The sequence below is a fragment of the Aethalodelphis obliquidens genome, unplaced genomic scaffold (genome assembly GCF_003676395.1).
Source record: "Aethalodelphis obliquidens isolate GAN/ISIS:26980383/991018 unplaced genomic scaffold, ASM367639v1 scaffold37, whole genome shotgun sequence".
NCBI lineage: Eukaryota > Metazoa > Chordata > Mammalia > Artiodactyla > Delphinidae > Aethalodelphis > Aethalodelphis obliquidens.
Genome location: NW_020837981.1, coordinates 5,760,760 through 5,770,725, shown reverse-complemented (window position 1 = coordinate 5,770,725; position 9,966 = coordinate 5,760,760). Strand labels below are relative to the sequence as shown.

The 9,966-nt window shown below is 43.0% G+C and overlaps 1 protein-coding gene across 1 annotated transcript; it reads left to right on the top strand.

Moving 5' to 3' along the window:
• Positions 1–39: 39 nt before the first annotated feature.
• On the top strand, positions 40–9,536 carry DYDC2 (DPY30 domain containing 2). Its single transcript, XM_027129735.1, has 4 exons — positions 40–635; positions 5,482–5,676; positions 6,017–6,142; positions 8,922–9,536. Exons 2-4 carry the CDS (start codon positions 5,530–5,532, stop codon positions 9,132–9,134), a joined length of 486 nt encoding a protein of 161 aa, XP_026985536.1. The 5' UTR covers positions 40–635; positions 5,482–5,529; the 3' UTR covers positions 9,135–9,536.
• Positions 9,537–9,966: the final 430 nt, after the last annotated feature.

Sequence of the window (9,966 nt, the reverse complement as noted above, 5' to 3'; positions counted from 1 at the left end):
TAGTCGCGTCCCGTCGCTAGGCAACGAGCGTGCGCGCTCCAGGTGCGGGAGACGGCCGGGGGCAGAGAGGAAGGGGCGCCAGCGGAGAGCTGAGCGGACTGCGCCCGGCGGGGATCGGGGGCGGGGGGCGCGCGGACAGGGGTTGATCGGAGGCGGGGTCCGGAAGAGGATGTGCTGCAAAGAGCAGAGGCGGGCGGAGCGGGGCGGGGTAGGACGAGCAGTTGAGAGCGGGGGCGCGCGAGGTGTGCAAGGTGCAGGGTGGAGAGCAGGGAGCACCTGGGTAGGTGAACAGGGACGTGCAACCTAGAGGCTGTGAGGACGGGCTGCCGAAAAGGGGAATCGAGCGAGCGGGGCCGGCAGGTGGGCGCATACTGGGAGAGAGAAAGGGCAGAGACTACCTATAGGTGAAGCCCCACAGCCTTACGCCAGAGAAGACTAGCTACCTGAGCAGCCTGGTATTTTCCCAGCTTAGCACCTTTGCATTTGCTGGTGACTTCTGCCTGGTTCCTGTCCACTGAAAAAAATCGCACATCTGAGAGCTGTGAGTTCAGTTTTATTTGGGGACTTAACTGAGGACTCTAGCCCTGGAGACAGCTGCTCTGACAACTCTGAGAAACTGCTTCTGCTTGGAAGAGGTAAGGGGGGAGGTCAGCATGTATGTGATTTTTGGAGAAGGAATACCTGCAATCAAACATATCTAGGTAAAAGGTCACTGCTAGCCACCAGGCACAGATAGCTTAATTATTTTAGTGCTTTTCTAAGTATGTGAAGATGGAAGAAATTGGGTTTATAAAATTTTCTCCCGGAAATTTCTATTTGAAGGTCTGTTCTGTCAATTTTCCCAGAGAGCAGAGTTCCACATTCCTGATCTCCACCCTGAACTCCTTCCAGGGTGTGTTAGTGACTCAACAACTGCAGTGGCTAATGACTTGAGCCTGGTGTAGCCAGCTGGCTGGGGACATTCTTTAGTTGGCATTCCTTTCAGAACAAGCACAGGTACCCCCACCTCCAGGAAGCCTTCTAGCCTTTGCCATTTGCGGTCTTCCCTGGGCTAGTGGTTTGTGCACAGTCCTCAACTAGCATTTCCCATGGTCTGTTTCAATTTATGTGGGGCAGTGCTGGGCAGGAGATGCCTCGTTAACCATTAGTTGAGGTACTTAGTAAGTGCCAGTGTGGGCACTGACAAATGGAAGGGAGCATGAGCTCTTGCCTGGGCCCGCAAACATCAGAGCCCTCACTGCTTAAGTCAAGAAATATTTGCTGAGCAAGTACTGAGTGCCCAGCACTAAGGATGTGGTGTGAACAAAGACAATCCCTATACTTAGCACCCCGCTTGCTGAATGCATGGCCATGAGCAAGGAGGTCCAGTATAAGCAGACCCTCAGAGGAGCCCTGGGAAACTGAAAAATAGCCCCCTCCTCACTGGTGAGTGTGGCTTGATTTGGTGGGGAGTGGGCTATAAAATGCACCCCTTTGGTTCCTCCCTCTCCAGGCTTCACATGGTGGCTGTTTTTTTCTGGCTCTGCTGTTTTCACATCAAGTCTTAGTGACGGTCAGGTCAGTGTATTTTGTTGAGACCAGTGTTGAAAATGTGCAGATGCTCTCTCCAGAAAGGGTTTGCCACACCTACTGCAGTGTGGCAGCCACCAAGGACCAGGCAGTGAAGACGCTTCCTGGGAATGCAGAGTTGGTGATTCCGCCCTCTGGGAAGGGCAGTTCTACTGTGATAAAGGCAGAGGACATCTGTAACTGTGTGTCACCTGGGGATTTTGTTAAAATGCAGACTCTCAATCTGTAAGTCTGAGGTGGGACCTGAGAATCTGCATTTCAACAACCTCCAGTTGAAGCAGTGCTGCTGACAGTGGACCACACTTTGAGTAGAAGGGGTGTGGAAGACAGTTTATTCAGGTGCATTGGTTCAGGTGGGCCCCAGATTGGCAGAAGGAGCCACCACACATCCCATCCCCACCCTCCACCATTACCCCAAACGTAGTGACTTTAAACACTCATTTATGATCTTACAGTTTTTGAAGTTTGAAATCGAAGATGAATCTTACAGGGCTAAAACCAAAGTATCAGCAGGGCTGGCTCCTTCTGGAGGCTTTAGGAGAGAATCTATTTCCTTACCTTTTCCAGCTTCTAGAGGCTACCCACACTCCTTGGCTCGTGGCCCTGAATCACATCACCTTTTCTCCCCCTGCTTCCATCACCACATCTCCTTCTACCCTGTCTGACTTTACTGTGTCCCTCTTATAAAGACCCCTGGGATTACATTGTGCCTACCCGGATAATCCAGTAAAATTTCCCCCAAGCAAAATGCTTAATTTAATCACATCTGCAAAGTCCCCTTTGCCATATAAGGGTAACATATTTCATAGGTTCCAGGTATTAGGATGTGGACACTTTGGAAAGTCATTATTCAGCCCTACCACACTGTGTATTTTCTAAGGACAAGGACATTTTCTTACTTACTCATACTTCAATTACCAAAACCAGGAATTTTACCCCTGATACAATTCTATTATGTAATCTACAATTCACGTTCGGTATTTCCAACAACGTCCTTTACAGAATTCTATTTTCTGGTCCAGATCCAACCCAGGATCATGTGTTGCATGTAGTTGTGATGGCTGTTTAGGCTCCTTTGATCTGGACTGGGGCCTCATCTTTTTTTATTTTTATTATTATTTTTTTAATATTTTGGCCACACCGCACAGCTTGCAGATCTCAGTTCCCCGACCAGGGATCAAACCCAGGCCACAGCAGGGACAGCACAGCACCGACTACTAACCACTAGGCCACCAGGGAACTCCTGGCCTCATCTTTTTTTGTCTTTCATGATCTTGACATTTTTAAGAGTACAGGCCAGTTGTAGACTGTCTCTCAGTTTGGCTTTGTTTGATGTTTCCTCAATCAGATTCTAGTTTTGCATTTGGAGCAGGAATCTACAGAAATGTATTATGTCCTTGTAAGCAGTGCATTGCATCAGGAGACACATGATGTCATTTTGTCCCTTTACTGGTGATGCTTACTTTGATCAATTGGTTAACGTTGTGTCGGCCAGGTTTCACCACTGTAAAGTTTCCATGTTTACTTTGGAATTAATCCATAATTTGTGGGGAGAAACTTTGAGAATATATATAAATATCCTATTCCTTGTCAAATATTCACCAAGTTTTAGTGCTCATTGATAGCTGCTTCAGTTATATTATGATGGTTTCAAAATGTTTCTTTAACTGCATTATTCTTTCCACATTTATTAGTTGGCATTCTACTCTAAGTAGCATTCTACCTGCTCTCCCATTCACTTGTTTATTCCTACATGGACTCATGGATTCTTATTTTATTCAATTGGTTATAATCCATTACAGTCATTATTAATTTTGGTGGCCAAATTGCACCAGGTTTGGCTAGTAGCAGCCCCTTCAAGCTGGCTCCTGTGTCCCCAACCATTTTATTTTTTAGCATTTCCTTTCTGGGACAACAAAACATTCCAGGGTTATTAGACATTTCCTGCCCTGATCTTGGAATTAGTCATTTCTCCAAGGAACCTTGTTTCTTTTTAAGTGGTGAAGCCTATTTAAAAGCAAATTCTAATGGAATTTTACTCAGCCATAAAAGAACGAAATTGAGTTATTTGCAGTGAGGTGGATGGACCTAGAAACTGTCATACAGAGTGAAGTAAGTCAGAAAGAGAAAAACAAATACCGTATGCTAACACACATATATGGAATCTAAAAAAAAAAAAGGTTCTGAAGAACCTAGGTGCAGGACAGGAATAAAGACGCAGACGTAGAGAATGGACTTGAGGACACGGGGAGGGGGAAGGGTAAGCTGGGATGAAGTGAGAGAGTGGCATGGACATATATACACTACCAAACGTAAAATAGATAGCTTGTGGGAAGCAGCCGCATAGCACAGGGAGATCAGCTCGTGCTTTGTGACCACCTGGAGGGGTGGGATAGGGAGGGTGGGAGGGAGACGCAAGAGGGAGGGGATATGGGGATATATGTATATGTATAGCTGATTCACTTTGTTATACAGCAGAAAGTAACACACCATTGTAAAGCAATTATACTCCAATAAAGATGTTAAAAATAAATAAATAAAAGCAAGTTCTGTGGGGAAGGGATGGATTGGGAGTTTGGGGTTAGCAGATGCAAACTGTTATATATAGAATGGATAAACAACAAGGTCCTACTGTATAGCACAGGGAACTATATTCAATATCCTGTGATAAACCATAATGGAAAAGAACATAAAGAAGAATACATATATATGTATAACTGAATCACTTTGCCATACATCAGAAATTAACACAACATTGTAAATCAACTATGCCTCAATTTTTTTAAAAAAGCAAATTCTGTGTGTTCGTTGCTACTGAGGTGTTTTTGCTTCTAGGCGTTTGCAGTGGAAGGAGCTGGGAATTTTTTTTTCTGTATTCGTATCTATCTATCTACTTATCTTTCCCTTCTTAAACTGAAAAATGCCTCCAGAAAATGTTAGGAATTGATCTAAGCCTTTATTATTCACTTTATTATTAGCTCTTTTGGAGTTAAAATATGTCAGCTTCAGGAACATAGAGCTGTTCAGGCATAGGCTGGGTGCTAGGCCATTTCATGTCACAATCTTCCACTGTAACAGCTAATATTTATTAAACATGTACTGCACGCCAGGCTATGTGCTTCACATGGATTTATTATCTCTTTTAATCCTCACAGTTATGAGATACATATTTTTGTTATTCTGTTCCACAGATCAGGAAACTGAGGCTCAGAGAGACTTAGTAAGTTGCTGAAGATCACACAGCTAATAAAAAGCGGAGCCAGGACTGGAACTTGGTCTGTCTGATCTCAAATTCTACATTCCTACTGCTACACTACACCTCCACTCCTAACTTATGGTTTAACTCAGGCTTCATTCCCTCCAATTCTTGACATCTGATTAAGAGTAAATCCAGGGGCTCAACTCAACCTAAAGTAGTTTCTTGCTTAAGCAATAGAAAATGGAATATTTTCTAGCTACAGTGCTGGGCATTCTCCGTCCCTCTCCTCCTCAGGGCTTCTCAATGGTCCGTTGTGAAATAGATAAGCCTGTCTTATCTATGTCACAGATGACTGTAGCTCCCAACCTCACAATAGTGCAGCTTGCTGGGTGCTCAGAGCCCCTCCTGGGCCCTCCTGCCTGCTCAGTTATTTCCTCCCTAGTCAAGGGTAGAGTCGTGTAGTGGAGGCCTTAGCCTCTTTTAAGCACCAATCCACCAAGCTCCTCTCAGGCCTGATGAGCCCCAGGACCTATTTACTGACCTGGGAGAGCTGGAGAGCTTTAGAAAAATGTCCATTTGAATGTAAGAGCTATTGGCAAGTACTTGTGTATTTATTGGTTCTTTGGGGGAGGATGGGCTCCAGAAACATCTCATATTTGTCCTGAAATGAACCTGCGTTGGTTAGAATGTGTCTATTTTTTATGTCCAATTAGATTTGTGAAATAGTGTGACCCTGCTTGACGTTTTCCAAACCCACCAGGATGGAAACCGAATACCTGAAGTGGTGCTTTGGAAATTGCCTGGCTCGGGCGCTGGCAGAAGTGGCAAAGGTTCAGCCCAGTGACCCCATAGAGTACCTGGCTCACTGGCTTTATCGTTACAAGAAAACGGCGATGGCAAAAGAAAAGGTGTGTGTGCGCACAGGGTCGACTTGGGGAGGGCTTTCAGCTTTCCCAGAGGAATTTGAAATCCAAGGCACCACGCTGGAGCTGGCCTGGGGAGTGTCGTGGTTTATTCCACTTTTGAGGATGGCTTAGGCCCAGATATCCCTGAAGTATAGGGAGTCTGGGGGCTGAAGAGAGAATCCAACTCAGAGGAGTTGTGGGGTTGGGGGTTTGGAGATACTAGCAGGTTGAAGCTAGTTAGTTACAGGAGCAAAGTCAGGAGGGCTCAAGGGCCCGGGGCCTGTCCTGGGAGGGTCCCTGCTTCCGAGGACTGACCTTATTCTACTCTGTCATATCGCCCCAGGATAGGCAAGAGAAGATCCAGCTGCAAGAAGAATATGAAAATAGCCTCAAAGAAACCAGAGTGACAGAAATGCTGATGCAAGAAGAGTGTGAGATTCAACAGAAGTGTGAAAAGTGTCATCCCGTGGTGGGTACCAGGAAACCTGCAAGACAGCTCAACCCTAGTGCACAGTGCACTGAGGCTCCCAAAACCTACTTTTTCCTCCATGTTCATATGTTTGTATGTAAATCAATCTTATTGACAATCCTTGTCAATAAAATCCTTGTAATGAATAAAGAAAATGCTTAAAGGCAATTCCACTTACGATGTTAGGGAATAAATTACATGTTACTGGTTTAAGAAATCAGATTTTAAGAAAAATCTAATGTGTCACTTGGAACATATATTTCTATACAAGATCCTTTGAATCCTTTTCAAAAATTACTCAATATTTTTCAGAAACCAAATATGGTTTCTAGTATATACTTCAGGTATATTATTTAATTTATTATATACTATTTACTTAAATATTTAATTTAATATATGCTGTTTATTTATGTATCAAGCCACAGATGTCTCCTCTGTGTTGCTCTAATAGCGGTCATTCACTTATTGAACTTGATATCTGGCATCTTTTTAACTATCACTCTGTCCTGTGCATGAAAATCTTTAATGTAGTCCTATACAATTTACTAGCTTTTGCTAGTTTCAAAGCCAACTTTGATGAAGGCATGAAAATATTAAGCTTATGTACATTTATATCAATATTCTCAGATTTCCTCATAATTAATAGATTTGTATTTTTAAGTCTGGATGTTTTATAAATAAATCAAAAGAAAGATAGTTTCCTACTACAATCTGAAAATAGTAGTTGAACGAACTCTCCCTCAGGAACAGTTCATTCTTGGAACAGTTGTTGGGAGATGATAGAATTGAGATCATTAAGCAAAAGTTGTCATCGTCACCTTGCTGCCCACTCTAATCCTTTTCTAACACCATGCTTCACTGTTAATAGAAATATAAATATATAAGGCAGGGAAAGACGCCCAAAACTCTACCCTGGTTTTATGATGCCTTTATTAAAGAACACTTTGTTCACATCAACCTTTTTAATTGTCCCTTTGTGTTACACTCAGGGATTTTATACCCTGAAGCAGTATTTCTTAGCAAGATTCGGATGAGTAAAAGGTTTGCTCTTCTTTTGCCAAGTGTGAGACAATCAGCGATTGTAAGGGAACTTGAGAAATGAGAGCCGGCCTGATGCCCACTATGTGCAAGTTCTCAGCTTTAGGAGAGAGTTCATGGGCAAATTGTGGTTATGGAAATCGATTCCCTTTGTTAGAAGGAAATAAAGGGAACCCGACAGTGATGTAAAACAAAGCTTATTGCTTACTGGCAAGGGAAAGCCATATCTTCCAAGAGCAAGTTGCTCTCCTAGTATAAACTGAAAGAGCTAGATAAAGGGCAAAGAGGTGGAGGTACATCAAATAAGATGAGATTCTAACTTCTGGTTTCTTGTTGGCTCAAGGTGAATAGCAAATTATTCCTTGCTACTGTCATCTTTAGATTTCATCTTTAGATTTCTCACCAGAGCTTTAAAACTTATCTGAAATAGCCCCAGGATAGGTTGCATAGGATTTCAGCAGGCCTGCTGATTTAGCTGATGGGCTTTTACGCCTATACTAAAAGCTTTGCAAGATTTTCCTTAATATCTTAAAACCATCATTGCTTTTAGTACCCCAGATTGAATACTGCTGGTCCGGTGGATGTGTCCAAAGGGGAGTAGAAACAGCACTATGTGTGGTAGAGATCATACCTAATTATGGGAATCAAGAAGGGACTCACAAAGGAGATAACATTTGAGTCAGACCTAGAAGAAAGCTGGCAGAAGTTGCCCTTGTAGTGATTTCTCTTCATTAAGCAGAGGCAGCTTTGAGTAAGTAAACCATTATTCTGTTTCTAAGTCTGAAAGCAATCCCTTTGATATAAAGATCTGGGCCATACAGGTGTTTTAGAAATAAGTTTTTATGGAAACAATACATAGATTTGCTGCATAGATTCATAGCACTTTGGAGTTAGAAGGTCTTAGAGATCATGTGGGCAAGTACTCCACAGACCTCGCTGCAGTGCCCCACAGGGTCCACTGTTGAGTGGAAAATGGACAAAGATGGGGTAGAGATGGCCAGTAGAGCTCAAGCTCCAATCTTCCTGCCTCACCAGGGACTGCAGTTACATGGATGCTTGATATCATCTCATAGGTCACTGAGACTGCATTCATTTTTTCCATCTTTTTCCCTCTGTGCTCCAGTTTGGATAATTTCCATTGATCTGTCTTCAAGTTAACTGATCCGTTCTCCTGCAATGTCCAATGCTATTTAGGAATTCAATGAATTTTTTTCATTTCAGATATTTTCTCAATTCTAGAATTTGTCTGGTTCCTTTCTATGATTTCCATTTTCTCTGCTGATATACCCTATCTTTTCACTCATTATGGCCATTTTTCTCCTTTCAATTTTAAAAAATATTTATAATCACTGTTTTAAGTTCTTGTCTGCCAGTCTCATCGCCTTTGTCATTTTGAGGTCTCTTTCTATTAAATACTTTTTCTCTGGATTATGGTTCACATTTTCCTACTTCTTCACATGTCTAGTAATTATTACTTGTATGCTAAACATCGTAGATGATACTTTATGGGGCATCTAGATTGTGTAGTGTTCCTTTAAAAGGTGTTGAATTTTGTTCTGTCAGGCAGTTAAATTATTGGTGAGTTATCTTGATCCAATTAGATTTGTTTCATGCTTTGCTGGATTAGGTCTTTTTCAGTTTTGTTCAGTCTTGGGCATGAAAATGGCAATATTGTATTCTTGCCATGCCCAGTATGTTTAGTCTCTGCTAATGACTGTTTTCTCTTCTGTTTTCTATTTAGCCACTGATATCTGTAGCGAGTTCCACAAAGAAGACCGTGTTCATGCAGGAGAACACAAAACCCCTTGAGAAGGAAGCCTTGAAGCAGGAATCCCTGCCAGGAACTTCCAGTATGATTCCAGGAATGCCTCAACAGATTCCTTCTTCAGAGCCATCTGTCCAGGTTGACTGGAACATTGAAACTCCACAAGACATAAATTACCAGGCTTTTTAGCATGAAATTGCTCCTGAAATGCATCCTAGCTCCACATCTCCTCCCTAGGTTATAGAAGGTGGATGATTCTAGTGATGCTTCTCTCAAAGCTGCAAGCTGAGAAAACGGCCAGCTAGAAGAGCTCTTACTTGAAGATGATTAACTATGTGGATTAAACCAAGATATGAGAGGCTGTGGAAGGAGATGTCTGCAGGGACTCTCCAGCCCAAGCCCTGTCCTGACAGCCATGAAAACCCCTTAATCATGTGAAGATTTGAACTACTTATAGGATAAAATAACTCATAATAAGGATTTAAAATAAGTAACCAGGGCCTCCCTGGTGGCGCAGTGGTTAAGAATCCTCCTGCCAATGCGGGGGACATGGGTTCGAGCCCTGGTCCAGGAAGATCCCACATGCCGTGGAGCAACTAAGCCTGTGCGCCACAACTACTGAGCCTGCGCTCTAGAGCCCGTGTGTCACAACTGCTGAGCTCACATGCCACAGCTACTGAAGCCCGTGTGCCAAGAGCCCATCCTCTGCAACAAGAGAAGCCACGACAATGAGAAGCCCGTGCACCGCAACGAAGAGTAGCTCCCATTCGCCACAACTAGAGAAAGCCCACGCGCAGCAATGAAGACCCAACACAGCCTAACTAAATAAATAAAATACATTTATTAAAAAAATAATAATAAGGAACCAAACTGATGAGACTTTTTCCTTTTGCTTTATCATTTTTTTTTTTTGGAGACTAGACAGTGAAAACACATCCATCTCATGTGTTCATATCTTAACTCTAGCTGAATTTTGCAATCAGGCCTCTTGGAGTGTTTGTACATGTCCTTATTTTTGAAA

What these genes read in the sequence shown, in the direction of transcription:
- DYDC2 (XM_027129735.1), top strand. Translation starts at nt 5,530, where the DNA reads ATGGAAACCGAATACCTGAAGTGGTGCTTTGGAAATTGCCTGGCTCGG. An exon ending in CGGCGATGGCAAAAGAAAAG is followed by an intron (nt 5,677 to 6,016) that starts GTGTGTGTGCGC and finishes ATATCGCCCCAG; the next exon opens with GATAGGCAAGAGAAGATCCA. An exon ending in GTGAAAAGTGTCATCCCGTG is followed by an intron (nt 6,143 to 8,921) that starts GTGGGTACCAGG and finishes TTTTCTATTTAG; the next exon opens with CCACTGATATCTGTAGCGAG.